The sequence below is a fragment of the Peromyscus californicus genome, unplaced genomic scaffold, assembly GCF_007827085.1.
Source record: "Peromyscus californicus insignis strain IS unplaced genomic scaffold, ASM782708v3 Scaffold_9__1_contigs__length_137607984, whole genome shotgun sequence".
NCBI classification, from domain to species: Eukaryota; Metazoa; Chordata; class Mammalia; order Rodentia; family Cricetidae; genus Peromyscus; species Peromyscus californicus.
Window position 1 is genome coordinate 43882552 of NW_026294617.1, and position 27678 is coordinate 43910229.

At 43.4% G+C, this 27678-nt stretch overlaps 1 protein-coding gene across 1 annotated transcript; it reads right to left on the minus strand.

Moving 5' to 3' along the window:
• Positions 1–24980: 24980 nt before the first annotated feature.
• On the minus strand, positions 24981–25420 carry LOC128106395 (60S ribosomal protein L27-like). Its single transcript, XM_052731883.1, has one exon. The coding sequence runs from the start codon at positions 25392–25394 to the stop codon at positions 24981–24983; it is 414 nt and encodes a 137-aa protein (XP_052587843.1). The 5' UTR covers positions 25395–25420.
• Between the last annotated feature and the right edge of the window lie 2258 nt (positions 25421–27678).

Here is a 27678-nt window from a genome sequence, read left to right on the forward strand (position 1 = left end):
AGCCCAGGCTGGCTTCGAACTTGCTATGCAGAAAGTTATCTTGAACTTCTAATCCTCCTGCTTCCACTTCTGGAGTGCTGGTATGATAGGTTTTGCACTGCCGCATCCTGTTTAATGTGGCGCTGAAGCTTAGTGTTCACTAGGCAAGCACCCTATCAACTGAGCTGTCTCCAGATCCCCACGGGCCTTAAATTAATGTAAACCTGCCATTTTGTGTGTATATATGCTGGGAAGAGGGACTGAAACTGCTCAGATCTGTCGGCTGTATCCCTCGAGCCTAGCAGACTTGTATTTTATTTCCACCCCCCTGTCGCTGGCCACACGTTTCCCCTGCCTGCCTCTGGTAATCACCTCTCTACTCTATTCCAAAGGATTCAGCTTCTTAAGATTCCATATCTGAAGTGAGATCATACTGAACCCTCCTCTCTCTGCCTGGTTGATTTCGCTTGACATAATCCCTTCCAAGTTTACCCATGCTGTTCCAAATAATGCAATTTCCTGTTTGTTTTTAACAGCAGAATAGTATTCCATTGTGTATGCACACCGCAGTCAAAACCGGATTGATTCCTTTTGTGTGTCTGGGCTGCTGTGAACAAAGCTACCAAAAGGGAGCACCGCCCTCTTCAGCACGCTGATTTCAGGTCCTCGGAGGAGGCGCCCAGTGCCGGGAGGGATCTCGGGGCTGTGTGGTTGCTCTAATTCCAGCATTTGAGAAAGCTTTGCGGTGTTTTCCAGAATGCCCGTGCTCATCTGCAACATGACCAGGGTGCTCGAGGTTCCCCTTTTGCTACGGCCTTGTCGACGGGTGCTGTCTTTCATCCTGAGTCTAACAGGTGTGAGGTGCCAGCTCTTCATGGCTCTGATTTGCATTTCTCTGAAAATTGCTGATATTGGGCCATTTTCATGTGGTTTTCTTTTTTTCCCCCTCATTTGTACATGTTCTTTTGAGAGATGTCTATTCAAGCCCTATGGCCCACTTGCCAGTAAGGTTATTTTTCTCATTACTGAGTGGTTTGACTATAACCCCTTCTCTGATGGATGATTGCAAGTATTTCTTACTGTTTGTAGTGTCTTTCTTCCCTGGACTGTCCCTTTGTGGAGCAGGTGCTCTTTAGATTGATGTAATCTCCTTGTCTGGGTATTAAAATCCTTATTTATTTACTTATTAGTGTATCATTTCATTTTCTTATCAGTTTGTTATTCATAGATATAAAAACAAATACAGGTCCCTAAAAATTAATCTGAAGACCAATAAACAGCAAAAAAAAAAATGCTAATATGTGGCTTGGTGGGACATGAAACTTGCCTCAAAAAATGAAAAAACAAAACAGAAAAATTAAGCTACAGGTGCAAATGAATGGTCAATAAATCTCATACCAGAGAAGACTGAGACAGGAGACAATACTCCCAAGTGCTAGGCCAACCTGGGCTACAGAGATCCTGTACTGGGGGGCGGGGGGAGGAAAAAAATCACATTAAAGGTGGTGATGGCACACACCTTTAATTCCAGCACTCAGGAGGCAGAGGCAGGCAAACCTCTGAATTAGAGGCCAGCCTGGGCTACAGAGCAAATTCCAAGAGAGCCAGAAAAAAACCAGACAAAGCAGCACAAGGCTATGAGTCTGTAATCAGCCCTCTGGAGGTTGAGGCAGGAGGATCAAGAGGAGCTGAAGTTCATTCTCAACTATATATTGAGTTGATAGATAGCCTGGGCTACAGGTGACCTCACAAAGAAGAACTTTAAAAAACAATAAAAGAAAAGAAATACTACACTTGCCCACTTCCAACTGCCAGCTGAACAGAGAAAGAAATCACTGAGTCAGCCCCCTGAGATGCGGCCCTGAGGGGTCAACAGGACTCCCTTCCTATGGATTCAGAAATCCTCAAGGCCTGGTTTGATGTCTTCCATGCCATCTTAACCCATGCCATCTCTATCTTGGTATCCAGATGTTGAAGCAAAGACTGAATCTCTGGAAAGCTTCCAATCTTGTAGGGAAGTCGGCCTAACTAGGAGAGACCAGGGAGCTCCATCCGCAGATCTGGTTGGCCCTACTGGACCCAGTGCTCAGAGTTCCAGAATCAATGCTCATGGCTCATAGAGGACTCTGTGGTGTTGATGAGCAGGAGCCTCCAGCACTGGGAATGCCGGCAGCGGGCCATGTAGTGAGCTTGGACATGCTGCTGCTGAATAGGGTGAAAAAGCTGAGGTGGGCACCTAGAGGTCACTGTTGCTGTTAGAGCATGCACCTGATGAACCACACCACAACGTGCTCCTTTTTCAGGATGAGTCTAGCAGCCAACACCTTTTGAGTCTCCAAATCACAGAAGCCGAGTTTTTTGTCCTGACTGCTTATTTCCAAATACCTGGCAGCTGCTTCCCAAATTATCACATGGAGGCTTATATTAATTATAAAATGCTTGGCCAATGGCTCAGGCTTATTACTAACTAGCTCTTACATTTAAGTTAATCCGTTTCTATTAATCTATGTATTGCCATGTAGCTTTATCGGTCTTCTGGCATCTTGCTTTTCGGGCAGCTGACTCGAGTCTCCCTCAACTCCACCCTTCTTCATTTGAGTCCTCAGTTTGATTGAACCACCTAACCTTATCCTGCCTCACCATAGGCCAAATAGTTTTATTATTAACCAATGAGAGCAACACATATTCACAGCATACAGAAGGATCATCCCACAGCATTTCCCCCTTTCTGTCTAAATCAAAAAGGAATGCTTTGACTTGAACATAGTAAAATTACATTTAACAAAACAGTTATCAAGCAAGAATTACAGTTACAATATCCAATCTGTTTTGACAAAATGGGAGAAAACATTCCATTATCCATCCTCTCTTGGTGAGTCCAAAGTTTTACATCTAATTTTACCCTTTCATCATAACTAAGAAAAATTATAACTATGACTATCTAGTCTTCAGTTCCATCAAAGACTCCAGAAGGATGTTACCTAATGACAGAGACATCTCAGCTCATGTTCCTCATTCCAAAAGCCCACGCCTTTCTCTGACCTGCCTTATCTTTGGGTCATATCCACTCTCAATGAAAACTCCATCTCTCTGACCCAAAATGCTCCTGTCTATTGGTTAGTTGACCAGTGACAAGATTTCCATAACACACCTTGAAATATTTCTCTAGCTCCCGGTGTCACCCCCTACTGTATTCCTGGTCGCAGGGACCCAAGGATCTTCCATCTTGGGTGAAGCTTCCATCTGGTCAAGATTTGGTTCTTGTTTATAGGCTGTTGTGAGAAGCCCTACACTAGTGCTGGAAACAGAACTTGGGTCCTCTGGAAGAGCAGCAAGTGTTCTTAACTGCTCAGTTGTCTGCCAGCCCTGTGTCTATTTTTTGTTTTCATTATTCTCTTGGAGTCCCAGCCAAGAAATCGTTACTCCAAACAAAGTTATACAGCTTTCTCTCCTTTTTTAGTAGGGTGGGATAGGGGGAACTGTTGAGACAGGGTCTCTCTATGTGTCCTCAGATGGGCCCTCATTTGGGATCCTCCTGCATCAGCTTTCCAAATATTGGGATTAAAGGCTTATGTCCTATGCCCAGCATCACTATTTTCAGGTGTAAAGTTTTATTGTTTCAGTCCAGTGTAGTGGCACACACCTTTAATGTAGCTAGAGTTTTCCTGCCTGGCCCACAATCAGGACAAATCTCTCTCACCTGCCAGTCCCACTGCCGCTCAGACCCAAACAAGTAAACACAGAAACTTATATTGTTTACAAACTGTATGGCCGTGCCAGGCTTCTTGCTAACTGTTCTTATATCTTAAACTAATCCATTTCTATAAATCTGTACCTTGCCATGTGGCTCATGGCTTACCGGCATCTTCACATGCTGCTTGTCATGATGGTGGCTGGCAGTGTCTCTCTGACTCAGCCTTCCACTTCCCAGAATTCTCTTCTCTGCTTGTCCCGCCTATCCTTCCTGCCTGGCTACTGGCCAATCAGTGTTTTATTTACTAACCAATCAGAGCAACATATTTGACATACAGAATGTCCCACAGCACTTCCCCTTTTCTTTTTTTTCAAAAAGGAAGGTTTTACATATAATTTGGGAATTTGGGCGTAGCTTCTCTTACTACTTCCTGCTGGAGAGGGGTGCTGTATCTTATGGGGACACAAAGAAAATTTTAGAATTATGGAATAGTCCATGAGGCTGTATTTTCTGAGCCAGTTGCCTTCAGACCATTTTGGATGTTGGGTCATCTGGGCCATGGTGTCATCAGAGACCTTTCAGGGGGTCTTGGCTGGTCAAACCTGATGTATCTTAATCTGGAACAAATCCATAGCCTTTGGCTTTCTGTGGGAACAAAAGCAGAATCTCCTTTCCAAAGCAACACATCCTTACATCCAAATTTTGAAGTCAAGGTATCTTTAAAATATACATATTGGTTTAACTCAACATCTTTTACGACCAAATGTTTCTGCAGTTAAAAATCCCAAAGACAACACAATCCAGATTCTCTGTGTAATATTCATCTTTACGTGGCTTATTTTTTATGTTAATTTTACTGTCTCTTTAAAGACTTTATTTTTTAAAAACTATGTATTTGTTTATATAACCATATATATCAACTTTTTGTCTCTTTCAAGCCTACATATATTTTACACACATTGTAAACTATTACATCTGAATCTGTCTTATTGTGAATCTATTGCTTTAAACTGCAGCCTTCTAAGCCTGAAACGGCGCTGTGGCTGCTGGCCCAGCACTCAGGAGGCAGAGGCAGGTTGATCTCTGTGAGTTCTAGGCCAGCAAGGGCTACCCAGTAAACCCAAGTCTCAAAAAAAAAAAAAAAAAAAAAAAACAACTTTCATAGTGTCAGGTTTCCTAGTCTTGAATACAGTACACACATGATAAACCTCTATCCAATGAACAATACAAATTCATGATACAGAGAAGTTAAAGAACCATTTTTTTTTCTTTTTCAGTTTCTCAAGACAAGGTTTTTCTGTGTAACAGCACTGGCTTTCCTGGAACTTGCTTTGTAGACCAGGCTGGCTTTGAACTCACAGAGATCCACCTGCCTCTATCTCCCCAGCTCTGGGACTAAGGGTGTGTGCCATCACCATCTAGAATCATTGCTTTTATAGTGTGGCTCTGTGTTGCTATGTCTTACCCTATTATCTATGTTGTAGGTTAGCAGACAGAGTTCCAGCAGAACTGGCTTTCCTCTGGATTCAGTCATTCTTTGGAAAGAAGAGTTTAAAATGCACAAGTCTTGATAGAACATTTGAAATAATTTGATATTGTCATGAAAATATTAAATAACTTTTAATATTACCCAAAGATGGTTTTTCTTCAGCAAACCACACTCCTTGTGCAAAGGAATGCAAACTATTTAGACTAGCACTATAGAAGAGAAACATAATGTCAACTACAAATTCAAGCCGTGTTTGTGATTGTAAGCATTCAGACAGCCCCATTGTGAAAAGATAAAAGATATAGGTAAAGCTAATTTTAATGTATTTTATTTAATTCATTACATCCAAAATATTACCATTCCAGCTCACAAACAACCATCAGAGATTATTGAGTTGTTTTGGGGGTTGAGTTTTCATATGACATTTTGGACATATGATGTGTATTTTTAGGGTTAAGGACACAGCTCATTGTTAGAGTGCTTACATGCATTGGGCCCTGCATTTGATTCCCAATACTGGAAAAAGAAAATCCTACGGATGTTTATTTTACACTCAGTGCAGAAGCCCCCTTTCTTCATGCTCAATAGGCACTATGGCTTGTGGCCGCCATACTAGATGGTGCACTCGGAGATTCAAGAGGTTGGAAGATGTGGGCAAAGTTAATCTAGCCTGGAGGAAAAGAGGAGGGGAATGCAGCAGGTTTGGGCATGCCGGAAATGCTTTGATGATCCAGGGAACGGTGATGTTATAACAGGACACCAGCTCATATTGCCAAAATTGCAGCTGTGCAGGTCATTATTAAGAGGTTCCCCCTTCCTGCCTCCCCCACTAAAAACAGTACAATGAGCCCATTCCAGCAAGTGTCTTCTTATTCCTAGTCTTTTTTTGTTTTTTAAAGCAGACATGATACACTAAGGTGCACACATAGGGAAAGCTGTGATGTAGGGTGACTAAAGTTACGCCCAATAATTATAATCATCATGTTCTCTCATAACCACACCTAGAGCAAAGGATCTGGGAATTTTATGGTGCGGAACTGAAGCAGTCTCCGGCCCCTTGGGGAAGACACACAAAATAGAGGTCTCTGAGCTGCATTCCTCTGTTTCACAGACAGAGAAGGAGGCTGCCGAGACCCTGAGGGCAGAAAAGGCCAGAACAGACTGTGTTATAAAAGAGCTCAGGAAATACTGTTCTGCACCCTGCCCAGATTCACACATCATTCCGGGATGGCCCTCTGAGACACTCCGAGGGCTCTTCCACAGGGCTTGGTCCTACTTCTTGCACCAACCTGCCTTTCTGAAGTCTTAGAATCAAGAATACCTTAAAAAAAAAAAAAAACAAACCTTTAGTTGGGTGTGGTGTTGCATAGGTGTGATCCCGGTACTCAGGAGGTAGAGGCAGGAGAATCAGGAGTTCAAGTCCAGGCTGATACTACACAAGACCCCGTCTCAAAGCACCAAATCCCACCACCACCACCACCATAACAACATGCCTTTAACCACTGTCGGTGCAAATTTGTGATCCGTAAACGTGTACTGGTGAAGCCTTTTTTAGAACAACATTTCTTCTTCCCAAGCTTTTACTCAACAAAATGAGCTGAATGCTGTCTTCTCCCAGAAGACACTTATAATCTACTTGCAGACATGCAGCTGGCCAGCTCCAGTGCCACACACAGAATTCCCCAAACTGAAGCATTGTCTGAATCCATAAGTTAGAAGCAGCTGTTTGAGACCCAATGCTAACTGTTAAATGTGATAAGTTAAAACCCGAGACCTCCTGGTCGATGTTTTAAACATTAGAGGGAACCCCCCTCCCAAACATATAAAGACCTCTACCACCTGATGAAAACAGAGATGCTGTGTGTTTGAGAATCTCATAGTATACTAATAAATCATAAATCATTGATAACATGAACTCTCATTGTCAAGAGATTAGAATAAAACTCTACATACTCAGGGACTTCTATGCTGTACTCAACACTAAAGTTACAATCACTGTCACCACGGCCATCACATGCATGGCTGCTACCTCATCACCAGTATGCCTTGCTGCCACAAATCTGCTGTTGGGAAAAGAGCCCAAGAGAATAAAGATTTCTGGGGCATTTCCTTTGCACACAGGTTTCTGTCTTCCCAGCAAGTCATAGAGTCCTGGGGTGGTATAAATTGGAAAGTACAGCATTTGTAAACCAATCCACAATTCAAACACTGTCTTGCTCTTTTTAAATGATGCAGCATTGCTTGCTGAGCTAGACTAGAAGAATCTAAGAAAGCAATTAACTTAGGAGGGTGAAAAATGCGAGTCAAAGACGGCTATAACTGAAAACCCACAGGGAGTGACTCGATAAAGATGCTCAGGACTTAATTCATAACAGAGAGCATCAGAGCGTGGAGGAGTGATGGGATGACTCATGTTCCCTGCCCAGGGTACAACCTCAAAATAGTGAGGCCGTTCCTACAGGCAAATGGGAGCTGCAATCACCAGCTAGGGATGATCTTCCATTTGGTGCTTATCAGAGCCTAATACTGCTGCTTTTTGCGGTAGTTGGACACTGCTCCTGGCCAGTTTACAAACAGAAGTCGATGAGGAGGAGCACTCATCAATGTGTGTGATCTGGAGCAAGTTTTCTAATTCTCTGAGCCTGTTTGTGCAAAACAGAGATGGTGCAGGTTAAGTTAGAAGCACATAATCTGTTAGGTGAGATCTTCAGTCTACGTGAGGAATGCAGATGACAATGAGCCCCTTATTTCCCAATAGAATAGAGATGCAATAGGTTACGTCTTTATCCACCCCTCTCTATTCCCCTAGCAAATACCTGCAGTTCATTTCTCCAATTTATGAATGCAGATACCAAGGTTAAAAATCACACAGCCTGGAGAAAATTTTTCTAGTGTACAACCAGACTTCTTTACTGTGTAAACTGTGATTTGCAATAGCTTAACATTAATAGAACGTCAAAGTTGTTCAATTCAAAGTACAAGCACATAGGAAAACTCACATATCTGGAGGAACTGGGCCACTTCAGGGCAATGTAGTTGTATGATTTTCAAGTATGTACAGTAACCAGAAAAATGAGTAACAAGAGCTGGCAGTTCAGGCCAGATTTAGTCAATAGATAAAAATGATTAGCATATCTAAGAAGTTCTGGTCTTGCCTACACATTGAATAGATGTTTTATAAATAAAAGAAACCTCCAGCATTGAAAAACAAATTATTTTCTCTGCTGAGTAAATGCTCCCTTTCAAACATTATTTGTTATTCATCTGCTTACTAAGCCATCTCCTTCAGAGTCAGTCCATGAATACACTCCAGTTTCGTCTCTGTTCAAATGATTTTTTTTAAAGGAGAGATTAAAACTGTCCAAATTAAAAGGTTTTATTGTAAAGGTTAAAGTTTATAACCAGCTTAATCTATTTATCTTTTTCATTCCTCAGCACATAATGTTTTGTATAACCATAAATTTCTAAATATTTTCCAAATTTTTGTTATCCAACTTGACACAAAAGATCTATTTTGGTATTTACTAAGAACCGTGTAGTGTCAGCCATGTCCTTTGTTACTATGCAGAGTTCTTGAGAAGTGCAGGCCTTTTAAAAAATATTTACACCATTTAGGAGTGCTCTTTAGAACAGAAAGGGGCAGGCAGCAAATAGTGTGTTCAGGCTCGAGGCTTTGACAAGCCTGGCGTGAAGTCTGCCATCAGTCACAGACCTGCAGCTCCTGTTTGCTCGGGTGGACCAGACATGCCTCATCTTGGGTGTGGAATCTTTTAGCAATTGCTGCTAATCCATGGAAAATATTTTAGTGTAATGTGTTCTCTTTTAAAGTTAATGAATTATTGCAAAAAAGAACAATGGGATTTATTCAATATGGTGGCCCCGAACCATGCCAAATATTTTGTGGTTTTCTGGGAACACAACAAGGTAGTTATTGGTATCGTAATAAATGAGGGGCTTAGCATTTCCCAGCTGCTGAGCACATGATCATTACTTGGGAGGACAAATAGCAGGATTTTCTGTCCCTGAAGTGTATTCTACTCTAGATCTGCCTGCATAACTGCAGTGGACAACTGGTGGGGGCTATAAAAAAAAAGCTATATTTTATTTTTCTTGCCCAAATGAAGCTCCATTTAGCGGATATCTGTCCAGAGTCAGACTTTCCACGGCATGCAAGTTCTGTCTCGGGACTTGAGCTCCATTTTGTCTTTCTTTATAGAAGCTAACTAAGCAGCAGACATAAAATTTTTATTGGGTAGTATTTGGTTTTTACTGCAAGTTTATGGATATAACTAGATTTAACGTTCAATAAACAAATTTTAATCACCTGCTTTATGCTCAGTAGAGAAAGAGCACCAGATTATGTTTTTCAAGAACTTTCAGTCTGAGTGAAAAGAAAAAATAATTTATTTATCCAGAATCATAGATAAGTAGAGCTGGAAAGAAGTACAGCATTCCTAGTCTTGAGACTCAATGTTTCACCCTGACAGAGTTAACATAAACAACCGTATAGACCAGTTGGATAACATGTCACGTGAGTGCCCATATCCTGTGCTAAGGGACAGCTGCATCATTTCTATGAAACTTCTGCCACACACAAAATGCAGGTCTTTTGTTGTGTAATGTTCTAGTCCCCCCACCCTGACAGAATTCCAATTTTCCCAAAATTGTCCAATTTTTCAAATATTGCTAGCTAATCGAGTCATACTAAGAACAAATGAAGTACATTGGTGGACACTGCCATTTTGCATTTTCCAGATGTGGAATACAGCCTGCCCCAAATCTGGATCTGTTACCCAGGACTTTGGTCTGTAACTTTTACCCTTTTCTCCACGAGAAAAAAAAAAAAACTACACGATTCGGAAATAAGAAGACTGCAGTCATAAAGCAACGCACAAAGAAGCAAAGAGTGCCAGGACAATGACAGGGCTCTGAGGAGGCCTCGTCAGACATTTGTGGACAGGGAGAATTCAAGGAGGCTTTGTAGACAGGCTTTGAGCAGCTCTTGAAGAGAGAGGCTGGAACAAATCCGAGAACTGGATCATCAAAGACAATGGGAAGCAGGGAAATAAAACAAAAGAAGCACAGGGCTAGGAATGTGCAAATAGATATGCAAAACAGCATAGAGCAGTGGCTCTCCACCTTCCTCACGCTGTGGTGAACCCCCCACCATAGAATTATTTCACTGCCACTTCATAACTGTAATTTTGTTACTGTTATACATCGTGTAAATATCCGATATACGACGCATGGGGGTCGCACACGACCCACAGGTTGAGAGCCACTGACTGACTTGGCTCAAACGGGAAGTAAAAATCATGTCATTGTGGAGCTGTCGAGGTGGCTCAGCAGGTAAAAGCAGGTGAGGGCCAGAGTTTACATGCCACACCACCACACCCAGTAGGGTTGGTGGCTCCTATCCCGGAGCTGATTGGCCAGCTAGACTAGCTTCATTGGTAGGCTCCTGGTTCAAGCAAGAGACCCTGCCTCAATGTATAAGGGAGAGCAATGGAGATACCTGATCTCCACAGACATTTGCACAGTACTTGCACACACATGTGTGCCTCCACCCAACCCACACACAAAGCAAATGAGAAAGGAAAAACAACAATTTTCTTTTGGTTGGGTATGATTGCATGAGCTTTTAATTCCAGTACTCAGGAGGCACATGCAAGCAGCTTTCTGTAAGTTCAAGACCAGCCTGGTCTTCATAGGGAGCTCTAGGCCAGCCAGAGCTATTAGGTGTGCCAGGCACTATTCTAGGCTACAGGTATACAGAAGCAAATAAGAAAGCCAATTTCCAGACTTGTATGGGTGATTTATACAGGTCTCCCTCCTCTCTCTCTCTCTCTCTCTCTCTCTCTCTCTCTCTCTCTCACACACACACACACACACACACACACACACACATACACACAGAGAGACAGAGACAGAGACACAGAAAGACACAGAGAGAGACACAGAGAGAGACAAACAGACAGAGACTGACAGATAGAGACAGACAGACAGAGACAGAGAGATAGAGACAGAGAGAGAGGGAGACGGAAAGGGAGAAAGGGATACCAACCAATCAGAAAATGGCATATAGTACCATGAATAGAATAAACCAGGAAGGGTGACAAGGCAGCTGTGGTAATGCAACATTAGGCGGGATGCTGAGAGAACTCATCTATGAGGAGAGGGCATTTACACTGAATCCCAGCTGATGAGCCAGACCTGGCCCTGTAATGAACTGAGCAACAAGCTTTCAAGGCAGCAGGAGAAAAGACTAGCCCAAGGGCCTTGGGTGAGAAGGAACAGCAGAACAAACATGGCTACAGCCCATTGATTGGCAGTGACCACAGTAGGATTGTGGTTACAAAGACAGGCAGATGCCTCTCAGGTCTTGGTAAGAATGAGGCTGACTCCAAGTGCGGAGCTTCCAGGCAGGAAGCAGAGTAATTTGCTATCTGACAAGGAAAGGAGGTAGATTATGAAGGTCTTGAATTGAAGCTGATGAAACACAGTTGATTTCTGATGACGGGGTAGCCTTCACGGGCAGAGGCATGATGAAAATGATAGATGATTGTCACTTCAGACTGAGTGCAGAATAGGTTGGGTTGAGCTCCGGGGAAGACTTCTTCCCACCATTCAGGAAAAATTCAACTGTTTTAATTTCCTTCTTTTTGTGTGTGTGAGTGAGTGTGTGTGTGTGTGTGTGTGTGTGTGTGTTATGTGTGGTGTGTAGTATGTGTGTGGGTGTGTAGTGGGTGAAGTTACTATTGCTTTTGTATAGCGTTCACTATGGACATTCACCTTGAAGGAAGTGGTATAGATAGGAATATAATCATCTCACTTGCCGCTCCATGGCACTGTCATGATTAACAGCAGAAAGGTGTTATCCAGACAGAACACACAGGTAGAAGGGCTACAACAGTGTATGGTGAGAAATAAGTGTTTCTGTGTTGTGTTATTTTGTGGGGTTGACGTTGGAACCCAGGGCTTCACACAGGCTAGGCAAGTGGTCTACCATTGTAGTTCTATCCCCACCCCAAGCAATTCTTTTGCTGTTTCTAATATGTTATATGATGTTTAAGACCGAGTTTCAGTGAAGAAGAAGGAAAAAACAAAAGCACAAAATACATGTTTAAAAAAAAGATGAAATCAAAAGATGGAAGCCATTGTACTGTAGCTTCAATGCTGTGACCGACGTGTACTAATCTTTCTGATTTAGTAGACATGTATTGGCTTTTTGAATGTTATGTTAAAGAACATGTCTATTGCTTCATTTTGATGTATTATCTAATTAACCTTTTATGGTTGGACCAATTTGTTTATAATATATGAGACAGCTTTATACCATAAGAACGTTTTCCACTGAGGCAGGCTAGACCCTCTGAAAGACACTGCAGTGTGATGGTTAATATTATCAACTTGACAGGGTCTAGAGTCATTTAGAAGACAAGCTTCTGTCTGTCAGGGGGTTTTGAGATTGGATTAGTCGAGGTGGGGAGACCCACCCTAAGTGTGGGCAGGACTATTCCAGGAGCTGGGGTCCTGGGCTGCCTAAAAGAGAAAGCAGCTGAGCACAGCATTCCTCTCTCTCTGCTTTCTGACTGCAGATGCCACGTGAGCAGCTGCTTCAAGATCCTGCCTCCGTAACGTCCCACCCAATGGACAGACAGTACCTTCCAACTGCAGGCCAAAGTAAATCTTCCTTCCTTAAACGGCATTTGCCAGGTGTCTAGTCACAGCAGCGAGAAGAGTAACTAACGCACATCGTGCAGGAAGTTCTCTCTCTGCAAGATCCTGGGATGCGTGAATTTCACTTCTACATTTTAGTTTTTGTTTTCTGGCTTTTTTGAGACAGGGTTTCTCTGTGTAGCCCTGGCTATCCTGGAACTCGATCTGTAGACCAGGCTGGTCTACAGATCTGCCTGCCTCTGCTTCCCAGTGCTTGAAGGCACTGAGATTAAAGGCAAAGGATTAAAGGTGTGAGCCACCATGGCCCATCTTTAGTTCCACATTTTACCTTACATAATCAATAGCCCAGGTAAAGTTTCAGTTGCCATGGTGTGTTTACTCTAAGTCTATGGACTACCAACTTCTCTGCTAGGCCTTCTCTACGACTTATGCAAATTACAGGTGCAGGTCAGGCTCAATGGCCAATCAGGTCACTTCCTTTAGAGACAGGGGTTGGTCACTACGCATCTGCCATTCGGCTCACACTCAGAGAGCTGAATGGACAGTTGTATCACCTTCTTGTCTCTTAGTCAACAGCCCCTGTGGTTATTTAAAAGCAGAGCCATCAAAACAACAAACTGACCAACAGTGGAACGAGGAAGCCGGGGGAAAAATGATGGTGCTGGAGGGGAACTGTCCATGCGGTTACAGAAGAGGACTGACGGTGGTCATAGGGACACTGCTGGTGCTTGGGAGACCGTGGGTGTGCAACCAGAGGAACTCCTCCACACAGAGAGGAAAGGATGGAGACGTCCCAGAGCAGGTGCCTCAGAGAAACGTGTCACGTTAGAGAAACCCTTGGAGATCATTCATGGCACTAGAAGTACAAAGGATAAAATGTTGGAAGTTCATTCAAACTTAGAAAGGCTGTGGCAAGCTTCTGAAGCATAGAGAAGATGCATAGTAAGCTGTAGGGTGAGAAAAGGGCAAAGCGCTCCCGAAACCACTCAGTGAGTTTTGTGTGAAGCAGCATGGACGGTCTCAGTATTACTGGTATTCAAAGTTAGAATGTATTAATGAGGTATTGGTTTTCAGCATTTTTTTTCATTTTCCTAAACCAACTCTAAGAGAGGTTTTAAGCTCTCTCTCTCTCTCTCTCTCTCTCTCTCTCTCTCTCTCTCTCTCTCTCTCACACACACACACACACACACACACACACACACACACACACACACCACATGTTAAAGGCCATAGGTAATCAACACCTACCAGTGATTAAGATCGCTTCCACAGCTCTGTTTTCATGTCATTTTTATGGTCCTGAACTCCTGTGCAAAGTGAGGCCTGCCTTGAATTAATTCTGTAGTGTAAATTAGCGCTTAAACACATCTTGTCCCCATTTCACATATCATGACTCCTCAGTTGGACTGTAAACTACTAATCTGCAGGAATCAGTCACCCCCTAACTACTTCTAGACTGCCACTCCACCTACCATAGTACTGAGTGTTTGGTAAGTGCTTAATTGATACTTTTTGATTACTAGTTACTATTATTTTGAATGATAGGGCATTAATAAAGTCATCATAACAAATGTTGTTCCTTTTAGACTAGAGGCTTTACTTGTTTTAATTTTCATGGTCAGGGCTGCAAAGCATGATACCTAGATTGTGTCCTTCTAGCTCAAGGCAACACTTCTGGAAGGATGGTATAAACAGTGGCCTGTGCACTTGCTTTGTATTTGTTCTGTGTTTATTCTCGGGAGCCTGATATCCATCACTATCACCCACAATAGTGACTGCCTCACCTAAGGCACATAATGCTTACCAAACCAATTTAACTGATCATTGCTATGTAGGGACATGCACTGCTCATTACTTCTTGCTAAGTTTTACACACGTTTTCAATTTGTCTTCCAACAGTCCTATGGCTCCCGTATTATAGACAAGAAAATCTCGGTTCAGAGAGATGAAGGGACAGAAGGAAGAGAAGGTGAGCCTAGTTCTATCAGTTTCTGGATCATCCACTGCACTGATGATGAACTGGTACTGATGTCATCCAAGAGAAGAAAATGGGTTATCGAAAAAGGTAGTATAATTAAAAAGTCTTCTCGTTTTTGGTAAATCATGGGCCCATTTTGATGAAGAAAGTTCTCATTTATGGTTGCATACTTTTGTATTGTAATTTCCATCACCGTATCACTACTTTAAAACTTGATTTATTCTTTTATGTTTATGAGTTTTGCCTGCATGAATGTCTGTGTACCACTTGCATGCCTGATGTCCTTGGAAACCAGAATAAGGTCTGGATCTACTGGATTTATAAACTAGAGTTACAGATGGTTGTGAGAAACCATATGAGTGCTGGGAATTGAACCTGGGTCCTCAGGACTTGTGAACCATCTCTCCCCTGAAAGGTTTTGTTGTTGGTGTTTTTGTTTGTTTGGTTTTGGTTTTGGTTTTAATCAAAAGATGTGGTTGGAAGCAGTCAATGGAGAGACACAAAGCTGGTCGAAGTACTGAGAGTAAGAGACTGGGTGCTCAGCCCTAATGGGATATGGATATCACCCTCTCTCCCCACCCTCCCACAAGACTCTGAGAACATCTCGGAAGAGGAGGTAGAATGGATGTGAGAGCTGCAGGATGGAGAGAAAGTCTGTGACATGCCGTCTTCTGGACAAGACATGCTGTCACATGACGAACTCAGGGCACTTGTGGTTCCCACCATAAGAACCGCCCCTTCCCTTACTGAGGAGTTATTGTCAATTGAGAGTTTCTGGGGGAAGAGAATCATTCCTCTTGAGGATGTGGCCGCTGAAAGGATTCCCATGTTCTAGTGCATGGCCCCACACCCTTACACATATGGGCCACACTAATTGGGCTGAGTGGGTTATTAAAAATTTTTTAAAAAGACATGAAGTTAGGAGGGGGACATGTTGGGGAGAGATGGGGACAGTTGGATGGGGAAAATGGGGGGGGTACATATGACCAAATACACATTATTGTATACATACATAAAATTTTCAATAAAGAACATCTTTAAATCAAAAGAACAGCTTTCATTTCATACTATCTTGAAATAGAGTCATGTTATCATTATTTACAAGAGTTTGTTTATTGTTCTCCGGTGAGTCTGTTTGTTTTTATTTGACAGGGACTCACCATGCAGCCTGGGCAGCCTTGACCTGCTGTCTTCCTGCTCCAGCTTCTGGAATGCTCCAATTCCAAGTGTGCACACCACATCACACCTGGAGCAGACTCTTTATTAAGATACCACTTTTATAAAAACCCCTTCTGGTGTATGAAGGTGTGTGTGTGTGTGTGTAATACTCCTTACAATTAAAACTGCTCGGGGTTCAAAAAGTGCTTTGTTTCTCCACTTTGGGGTTTCCCTACTAGATGCTCTACAGGAGCTTCTGGCCTAAGCGGTAAGGAGCTCTGTCCCCACAGCACCACACACAGTATGTGCTTCTGTTTCTTTCTTTTCTTTCCTTTCTTTTTTCTGTTTTTAGCTTTGTTGTTATTGTTGTTTTGGTTTTTGTTTTTTTTTTAGACAAGGTTGCTCTATGTAGCCCTGGTTGTGCTGGAAATCTCTTTATAGACCAGGCTGGCTTTGAACTCACAGAGATCCGCCTGCCTCTGCCTCCAAAGCTCTAGGATTTCAGGCATACACTACCACATCTGCTTTTGTTTTAATTTCTTGCCTGCTGGCATGATAGCACATCCATCACAGAAAGCTTTTCGAGGGAATGTCATTTCATACATGAAACCTGAAATGTCATATCGCACGTGAAAGGCTATCAGGGGCCACTAGAGGCTGTGATGGATAAGGCAGCAACCTATTCCCTTGGGAGGGCTGTTGTCACTCCCACGTTAGCAAATGTCATTGCTTTATCATTGTTCTCTTTGTATATAATAAAATGGGCTTTCGAGAACTCATTTCCCCAACAAATATATGTATATGTGCTATTCAGTGGAAGATTGCATTTGAATCCCCTGCTCAACAGAAGGTATCTTGCTGTCCAATATGTCTCTCTGTGCTTCTTTCTCTCCTTCCCTCCCTTTCCCTTGATATCCTGAGAGTTATGTGTTAAAACTGCCTTTTGAAATGTAATGAGCTGGATGATAAGGATATAAGGTGAGAAACACCACCTTCAAGGCAAGGCATAGCCGTTGTAACAGGAACTCACAGCAGCTGTGGTTTTCTGGACTCGGCCTGCACAAAACTGAACCTGGCAACAGTCAGTCATGGCTAGGAAAGGGGTGCACGGGGCTCCACCCTTCCCTGGTGATGGATGCTGGAAGAGGGACAGTAGTCATTCTTCAGTTGTGTACTCACGGGTGAGCTCATCAGGCTCCAATGGACAGTTCCCTGTACTTGTTACTCTTCTGCCACTGTGATAAAACACGATAGCCAAGACAGCTTGTGTAGGAAAGAGTCCATTTTGGCTTACAATGGGCTAAATGTCCACCATTGTGGGGTGGGGCTTGGTAGCCAGCACAAAGCACAGAGCAACTAAAAGTGAGGCAAGGCTGTAAATTTTCTTATTTGTCTGTTTGTTTTTTGGTTTTTTTTTTTGTTTTTTTTTTTTTGAAATAGGGTTTCTCTGTGTAACTCTGGCTGTCCTGGATCTCATTCTGTAGACCAGACTGGCCTTGAACTCACAGAGATCCACCTGCCTCTGCCTCCCGAGTGCTGGGATTAAAGGTGTGCACCACCGCTGCCACCACCACCCAGCGGCTGTACATTTTCAAAGCCACCCCTAGTGATGTACTTCCTTCAGCAAAGACAAGCCTACACTCTTCCAAGCAGCGGCACCGACTGGGGACCAAGTGTTCAAATGCCTGAGCCTATGGGCTACATTTCTTATCCAAACCACAGTAACACCCACAGTCACACAAATGGTTTTAGTTAAACTCAGGGGGACACAAACCAAAACAAAAGATGTGAATATGGGAAATGGATTTGTAGGGAGGAGAGTTGAGGTCGACAGAGATGGGAGGGAGAAAAAGGGTTCAGTGGTGAGACAAATCAGAATGCATTATATACAGTTATAAAATTGTCAAAGAATAAATATTTTAAAGATGAAAAGAATAAGAAATTCAGAAATAAATTGTAGGTGGAGTTTTCCTGTGCTGGCAGCCACTCCTAAATAATCACTCAGAAACTTAGTATTAATTACAAATGCTCGGCTAATAGCTCAGGCCTGTTACTAGCTAACTCTTACATTTAAATTAACCCATATTTCTTATGGGTTATGCTTTGCCTCATGGCTCATAGCTTGTTACCTCATTTTCTGCACATCCTGCTTTCTCAGTGTCTGGCTGGCCACTCCCCAACTCTGCCCTTCTTTCTCCCAGCATCCTCAGTTTGGCTCTCCTGCCTAACCTTACCCTGTTCAGCTATTGGCCAGTCAGCTTCTTTACTAAACCAATCTGAGTGACAAATCTACACAGTGTACAAAAGGATTATTCCACAGTGGTAAATAATGCCAGCCATGGTGGCACAGCCTCTTGGTCCCAACACTCATGAGGCAGAGGTGGGTAGATCTCTGTGAGTTTGAGGCCATTCTGCTCTACCTAGGGAGTTTCATGCTAGCCAAGGATACATAGAGAAACCCTCTCTTGAAAAAACAAAACCTTGTCTCAAAAACAAATAAATAAACAAAAACCCAAGAGGTCAGGTATGGTGGTGTACACAGTTAGTCTCAGCACTCAGGAGGCAGAGGCAGTATGATCTCTGCGAATTCTTGGACAGCCTGGTCTACAGAGTGAGTTCTAGGCCACCTGGTCTAAATAAAAAGACCCTGTCTCCAAAACTCAATCATGCTGTTTATTCTTTGAATTTACAGTTATTCTTTGAATCAGTTTCCTTGTCCCGGGTGAGTCCCAGGGTCAGAACTCTGAACATTTTTTCTGATACTTTTTCTTCTTTTAGGTTTCTTGCTGTGTGCTGTTGGTTGACCTGGTTGCTCACTTTGCCTTTCTTCAAATCTTCACCCTTGTCTTCTTTCTCTTAAGTAAGATTAACTTATTTAGAAGATCAAATGTACTCAGTCAGTACCCAGGTAACATAGCACCTCAAACGAATGTGCTTGGGACCTGAGATAAACAGTTCTGTTCATAAATGAGGCGTTGTTGATATTAGGTCTCCTGGAGATGTCCCTCTCCTAGGAGCTTAGTCACTGTGTGGATTCAGCCATTTAACAAATATTTATTGAGCACCTGCTGTGTGTGAGAGCTGTAGATGTGGTGGTGAACAAGATAAATAATCCTCATGTTCTCCTAGAGGTTACATTTCAGTTGGAACAATAAACAAAACAGTAAGTAAAGGAATAAGAAATATGAGTTCACACACATAATCCCAACATTCTGGAGACAAAGACGGGAGAGTCATGAGCTCCTGACCAGCTCTTTCTTTAGAGAGAGAGAGACAGAGACAGAGACAGAGAGTCAGAGAGTCAGAGAATCTAAATCCTGATGTTATTTCAAGGCCCCAACAAAGAAAAATCTTCTACATTCTGCATCTGATACCCGAGAATTAACTTGACAAAAAACAGATTTAACAGGAGAAAAGCACACACTCTATATTTCATGTTAACATTTTTACATGTCACTGGGCGGGGGGGGGGGGGGGGGGGGGGTCGGGGGGGGGTCGGGGGTCGGGGGGGGGTCGGGGCGGGATTCTTAATGCATTTATTTGTGTGTGTGTGTGTGTGTGTGTGTGTGTGTGTTTTGTATAAATTTCCTCTGAGATCCTGCAGGGAAGCTCCTTAAGCAGAGAGATAAACAACTAAAAAAAAAAAAAAAGCCAATGGCTTCTGGAAGTCCCTGAAAATGACCAGCTTTAGAACCCCTCCCTGCCAGAGTAAACAATAAAAGCTGAGAGTCGTGAGCTGAACGGTAGATTCTGCCACAAACTGATCTGCAAACGAGACTTGGTTGAGCTGCCTGGAAGTCGTTTAGACCAACTGAGTGGAACACGGGTGAGGGGTCACGTTCAGGAGCAGAAATGACTCGAAGACAGCTGTGTCACCAAAGCCCACCCCAGCACAGGTGACAGCTCACAGAGCTGGGAACCTGGAGCACACTGTGCTGTCTGCAGGCAGCTCAACAGGTTGGAGGGTGTCCTTTCCACCCTTCACCCACGTTCCTGCAGTAACCCCAATAAAACTCGTTGGTTCACCAAGTTGGACTTTGGTGGTATCTGTTGAAGAATCCATTCTGGAGTGAGAAGACACGCGCGCGTGTGTGTGTGTGTGTGTGTGTGTGTGTGTGTGTGTGTGTGTGTGTGTGCCTATGCCATGGTATACATGCAGAGATCAAAGGACAACTTTCGGGAATCAGTTTCCTTGTTCCCCGCAAGTCCCAGGGACAGAACTCCGATCATCAGGCAAGTCTTGGCAGCAGGAACTTGGTGCACCTGGTCACATGACATCTGAAATGAGAAGAGGAGGGCAGCAAACACATGCTTGCTAGTGCTCAGCCTACATTTCCATTTTATACCATCCAGGAGCCCTTGCCTAAGAAATAGTCTCACAATTAAGATGAGTCTTCCCACATTAATTAATGCAATTCAGATAATCTCCCACAGGCATGCCCAAGGGCCCTTTCTCTAGGTGTTACTAGATTTTGTCAAGATGACTACAGCACTATCACATCCAGAAATTAATATGCAAAGCAACACTTTTTGGGTGGCATCTTCTGAACCTTCTCACTATAAAGGCACCAGGGTCCTAGGATGGGATGGGAAAGAAGTTCTCTAAGCAGGGTGATTATGGAAATGTTTTCTTAGGAAATGACATTTGCTTTGAGAACTGAACCTAAGGTCTTTGGCAATCAACCCAAGATCCCAAGAAAAACATCTTCAAACAGAAGGGATAGCACTACAGCCTCCAGGCAGCAATAAGTCTGTCCTGCCTGCAGCGCAGATCAGAATAGCTGAAGAGGGATATGGAGGGGTAGACTTGGAAAACACATGGTCAGGGACCAGCTGGGGCTGGATCAGGTTAGGCCTTTGGAAGAAATTTGGGGGCTATTCCAAATGGGGCACTGACCATTGGAAGGCAACAAGAAGGGTGACATAAGCCAATGTCGATCACTCAAAGGTCACTTCTACTATGAGCAGAAAATGGATGATATGAGATGATAAACAGAAACGTATTGGGAGGGACGTGCTAGTTTTGAGTGTGGTGGTCAACATTATGTTTAGAGGATAAACAGCTTAAGTCAGACTGGAGTCTCTGAGCGACACCAGACTGTAGCTGGAGTTTTCCTGGTCCCGCCTGGCCCAGTCAGGACAAATCTCTCTCACCTGCTAGTCCCAGAGCCACTCAGACCCAACCAAGTAAACACACAGAAACTTATATTATTTATAAACTGTATGGCTGTGGCAGGCTTCTAGCTAGCTGTTCTTATATCTTAAATTAACCCATTTCTATTCATCTATAAGTTGCCATGTGGCTCGTGGCTTATTGGTATCTTAACATCTTCTCATGGCAGTGGCTGGCAGTGTCTCTCTGCCTCAGCCTTCCACTTCCCAGAATTCTCTTCTCTGCTTGTCCCACCTATACTTCCTGCCTGGCTACTGGCCAATCAGCATTTTATTTATACAGAGCGATATCCACAGCACCAGACCCATAACAGGATCAGGTGATACAGTATGCATGGAGGATGGTGGTTGATATAAAATGTATTAAGGGACACTGGAGAGGTGGCTCAATGGCTTAGGGCATTTCCTGCTCTTCCAGAGGACCCAATTGTGGTTCTTAGCACACACATGGCTGACAACCAAATGTAACTCAGACTCCAGGAGTAGTTTCCACAGGCACTGACACTTACATATACAAACTAACACACACATACACATACACATAATTTGAGTCTATCTATCCATCTTATCTATCTATCTATCTATCTATCTATCTATCTATCTATCTATCTATCTATTTATCTAAAGTCGAATGACCATCGCTCACTGATGAAGTAGATACAGAAGAAGAAGAAGGAAGAAGAAAAATGCATAACAAGATTTTGGCTCGACTGTTGTTGTGTATTTACTAAGATAGGGAAGATCAGGAGGAACCCAGGTTGAGGTCTATCTGAACACATTCCACATAAGAGGCTTATTGGATATCCTACGGTGGTGTGTAGAGTCAAGCTTGGAGTTCTCAGGATGTTGATATCTCTTGATTTCTGGGTTGGAGAAAAAAGTTAAAGTGTAATCAGATTAAGAGAAAAATATTTTTGTCTTGAAATTAGAATTATACCTTCATTTATTGATGTTTGGGTCAACTGCCTCATTTAGGAAAACAAAATAAATGTTGAGCAAAGGCTGATAACTTTGACTTTTGACAACCGTGATAGACAGTGCTTTTCAGAGCAGCATTTTCTGAGCCTCCGTCCAGGAATGTGACAATTTCCTGTGGATTCTGAAGCTGGGCTGATGGGATTTAATCACAATCCCATCACTTACTTTGTGATATAGAAAGTAACTTGAGCCAGGCAGTGGTAGCTTACACCTTTAATCCCACACTCGGGAGGCAGAGCCAGGCGGATCTCTGTGAGTTCGAGACCAGCCTGGTCTACAGAGTGAGATCCAGGACAGGCACCAAAACTACATGGAGAAACCCTGTCTTGAAAAAAACAAAAACAAACACAAAAAAAAAAAAAAAAAAAAAGAAAAGGAAAAGCAAGAAAGTTACTTGATTCTCCAGGTCTCTCTCAGTTTCCTTGTGGCTTAAACAGAGATACTATTTATCTTGCAGGGTAGTTTTCATCATGGACCCCTTATAGTCTATATGAAAGGACATGAAAGGGGAAGACAAGAGAGTTGAGAAGGGCATATTGTCTATGGCTTCCTTTCAAGTGAGCTAGACTTGAGCTGGCCTGACCGGAGGAGCTAGCCAATGGGCTCAGTCCAGCACTGTAGGAGAGACAGCCCTTTCTATGTCTTCCATCTGGAGATATACTAAGAAGACAGTGGGGTCCAGCTCGAAGCCTGGGGTGGATGATTATTTAGCTCAGAGGAGCGTGGGAAGCCTTGGGCCTCTAAGACTTGCCTTGCACATCCCACTATGGTTGCTGCTCCCAGATCTTTGCAGAGCCTGGACTGTTTCCCTTGGGGGGGGGTGGTTCTCATCATTGACCTGGCACACATGTCTTCTGTCTCACTGTGTCAAAATCTACTTTAAACCCCTCTCACTCCGAAATATGTCTATTATTATTTTCCCTCACCTTTCTGGAATTGGTGGCTGTCAAATTAATTTGCAATAACAAGCAACTCTGATTATAGAATAAAAGGTCCAAGATCACTTCCAAGTTTGAAAATCCACCAAAACCCACCAGTCCCTGAGCTTGAAATCCGACCAGTTCCTGAGTTTGAAGTCCTGCCAATCCCTGGGCTCACCCCAAGTTCAGGACTTGAAATCTCACCAATCCCCACCCTGGAAAACTCCTCCCCCAAGAACCCCTGTCTGTGCCTGTCACCTGCTCAGCTCCCTGCTGGTTCTTGCCTGAGTAGAGGCAGCCACCCTTTTGTGTCTCTTACAATAAATCTCTGGTGTGAGGTCAGTTGTGTGGTGTGACCTTGTGGTATTCCTCGGCTCCGGACTACCAGGATCCCTTTCCCTTTAGAGCTGTACTACTTGCACTGGTTTTACTGACATTTTAGTGGTTTATGATGTTACTCTGTCACTTACGTTAATTTCTTGTTCATGAAAATAGGAGGTCAGCTTCAGTTCCGTTCTGGTATTCCCATTTCTCTTCTTGTCATTCAAGCCCCGAACCCATCCTTCACTTAGAAATTGACAAAGGGAAGAAAGAAGTCCCTGCCTTTTAAAAGAACATTAAACCAATGTACTCACACAGATATCAGCTGACCTGTGTTTCTAAGGAAGAGTTCATCTGTCCTGCTTGGCACCAACGAATGGCAATTCCAGCCATTGCTGGTCATTTTAGTCATTAGTCATGTTCACTATGACCGTGCATAGATTTGGGGGGGCATATGGACATTTAGCTCATCGTATCCAGAAAGTACGAAGGCTGTAAAACTGTTGTAAAAGTTAGTAAGAGGATGCATATGGCTGTGATGGAAACAAGAATGGCGAGAATAAACATTTTAAATGAAGAGGAAATGATGAGAGTTGCATGTGTATCCAGGACGAATTGTTTCACAGAGGGAATGGTTCTGAGGGACAAAGAGAATCAGGCCGCAATTGAAGAGCTGGGCTTTTGCAATCAAGAGTAATCAGCAAGAGATGAGACAAAGTGATTAGCAAAATGGAAAGCCTGGCCCGAGGAGTGAGCCGATCGGAATCAACACAGATGTCCTTTAGCCTGTGTTAATGCAGGAGGACGCCAAGAGTTTGTTTGTGAACTTAAAGGCTAAGTATGTTTGTGGTAGACCAAGGCCAGGCCTGCCTGCAAAATAAGAGGAAGCCTCCTACACACTCTGCCCAGGTGTAGATAAGGAAGGATTGCCGCAGGCTGGGCACTGCAGGCATTTCAAGGTCTAGAATCTGGATATTAGCCTGAGTGAAGCTGCTGGCTGAGTCAAATTTTACCTTATATGGTCTCACGAGTCGTTTCTAGCTGTTAATGTGGCTAGAGTACGAAAGAATGAGCCCACATTTCTGGGCAACCCTGACCTCCTAAGACACCTCACACTTCAGGCTGCCAAGATGGCCAAATTTATGGTCACTCTGTGAAAAACAAAGGGGACAATGGGCAGCTGCGTCTGCCTTAATCCCTGCCCATCTTCTGCCCTACTTCCATGTGGCTTTGGAAGGAAGTCAAAATAAAGCATCTTTGAACTGAACTCAGAACATCGTTCTTGTCCATTCTTGTCCCTCACCTAGACCAGACTCCATAATGGCAACACATGGGGCAGCAGCGAAGCCAGGGAGGGGCTTGTTCAAAGCCATGGCCGCATCTAAACTGCCAAATGGATAGCAAATGTGGTTATTATATCTGCTGAGGTCAAGCGACTGCTGGCGCAATCTTCAGTGACCCATGAGGAAGGAGGAAGTGCCCTACAGCATACTTATCAGTAGAGAAGGGACAAATACAGCCGATTAAAAGTTTTCAGAGCTATCAAACTCCTACTAGGTAGAAGGAGGTTCATTTATGATTTTTTTTTAAATTATGGGAACAAAAATATACCTAAAAGCGAAGCTTCTGGAAAAACCATTTATTCTTCCCTGTCTTGTATCTTTCCTCAAACTTGACCTTGGCCTCCCACCTGGCCTTTGGTTTCAGGGCTGGGTCTCTAAAGACATCCTTGTTGACAACTGTTTTGTCCAAGGGGATGTCCACGGAGTACCTTGTGGGCATGAGGTGATTGTAGTTATAAACTTTCACAAAGGACTTGATCTTTGACCTCTTGGCGGCGATTTTCTTCTTGCCCATGGCAGCTGTCACTTTTCGGGGATAGCAGTCAATTCCAGCCACCAAGGCATGGCTGTAAGGGCGGTCTGAGGTGCCATCATCAATGTTCTTCAGGATGACGGCTTTGCGTCCGGAGTAGCGTCCAGCCAGGACCAGCACCACTTTCCCGGGTTTCATGAACTTGCCCATTTCGACAGCAAGGAGCCGGTACCCAGCAGAAAGCCATTTATGATAAATTTAAGCTCTTTTTTTGTCACCTGAGACAATGGCAGGCAGTGAGGCCCAAATCCCAGGGTGTCTCTCTCTCCCCAGGCATGTTTACAGAAGCCTAAGGTTCCTTTCAGAATTGCCCCATCTCTGCAATGCTAGCAAATTGTCGTCCAATCCAAGACCCTTTTGAGGGTGAGAGGCAGCACTAGTAATAATTAAGCCACACACATAATAGGAACAGTCCAGGATAAAGTGGGGTGATCGTTGCCTTTATAGATATGCAAATCCAAGTATTTGTCTGTCCTTGTCACCTTTCAAAGGGAGCCTGGTCTGTCTGGAGAGGCAGCCCTAGGCTTATCAAGCTCACCCTGGGCCAGCAGCCTGTACTCTGTGGAGCATGAGACTTACATGATAATAACCCTGGGTGAGTGACTGGAGAGACCTAAGGAGGCAGGACTTGACCTGACAGGCGTGGCCAAGCAGTTCTCTTTTTGCTACAAAAAAAAAGGGGTGGCAGTGGGGGCAGGGATTCTATTTATCCCCGCCTCTGCTCTTTACACGTGTGAAACACACTCCTCCCGTCAACACCATAGGCCATTACAATCTAATTCTCAACCCCTAGAGAATAAGGGAGAAAAGCAGCAATTTACCAGTCTCCAACAATGTCTACCTAAACTATAGACACACCTCCCTCACCAAGTAGTTCAGAGTCCAGAAATATATTTAACACATATACTTGCACACTTGTAAAATGATGCACGCAGATGTCACTGATGGCAGTAATGTTTCATTCACAGGAGATTGGCAAAAAAAAAAAAAAAAGTAGCAAAAGGAGAGAAGAAAATTTAAATGTTGACTGACAAGGACCTGAGTAAGTCAATTACATAGTACAGCATGTCCATGGAATGTAAAAAGTGGACGTGGGGAATGCTGTGACCTTCAAGATACAGTCAGTGAAAAAAGCAAGACTCCAAAGAATGTGTACGGCATCTTATACTTTGTGTGAAAGATGGCACCCAGGAACCGCCTGATTTTGTTTATACACGCCTAAAACATTTCAGGAAATGAATCCGTTTTCCACATTTGTTATTCTTACACTAGCAAACTTTAAGCCGTGTGAATTTAGAATCTATTTTGAAAATAAATAAATCAAATTAAGGCTATGAGATGTATGATAGCTCTTAGGACATATTTAGAGTAAATTACTTTAGAAATAACTGCTTTTGCTGGCTACTGAGATCCCTTGAGCATGGCGAACTCAGGTTAAAGACACTTTGGGGATGTTACATGATGTTACAGTACTGTGTCCCCAAATTCTTAACTTCCAAGGTGAAGGGGTTGGGAGGTGGGACCTTGGGTGAGGTGTCAGTACAGGAGGATGGCGCTCCCTGTCCTGTCCTCCCACTGGAGAAAGCATCAGCTGGAGGCTTCCTATCTAAAAGCCAGAAAGCCAGCCAGCCAGCCACTGTTAGATGCTGAATCTGCCGGAAACTTAGCGGACTTCCCAGCCTCCAGAACTGTGAGAAATAAATCTGTTGTTTATAAGCTAACCCGGTTTATGGTGTTTTGTTATAGTTATCTGATGGATTAAGACAGATGGTAAACTTCCCACCTGTCAGCAAACATCTGCTAGGTACTATGGGGATTCCAAATGTTAATGAAATCATTTACAGTTGCACAACAAAGTGGATATACTTAACACTGCCAAGCTGTACACTGTTAAGGTGGTTAATTTTATGTGTCTTTTGCCACAACTTTCTTTTGCTGCTGTTTGCTAAGGATCAACCATTGACCTCCATCTTAGCTCCACTACAGTTTCTTTTAAGTAATAAACTGAAACAAACGAACAAAATTGCCATTCCACTTCGAGCCACTCAATACGTTACCTACAGAAAATGCTCAGCTAACAGCTGGCGAAAGGAACACAGTAGAAGAGCAAAATGCAAAGAATACATACAGAATCCAATTAAATCATTGCTGGCTTTAAAAGTGGGGGGGGGGTAAGGGGAGTACAGTACAGTGTGAGCGCTTGCTTTGCAAAAGCTCGGCCCTGAACTCTGTCTTCAGTAACACACACACACACCACACACACACACACACACACACACACACACACACACACACACACACACACACAAGTGCTCGCAGAGGCAAGTGCTCAAAGACAAAAGATGTCAGTGGTATGTGCGCACCCTGTGTGATAGGAAGGAACAAAAGTGACTTTGGATCCTGAGTCCTGGGTTCCATTTTTGGCTGGACTCTT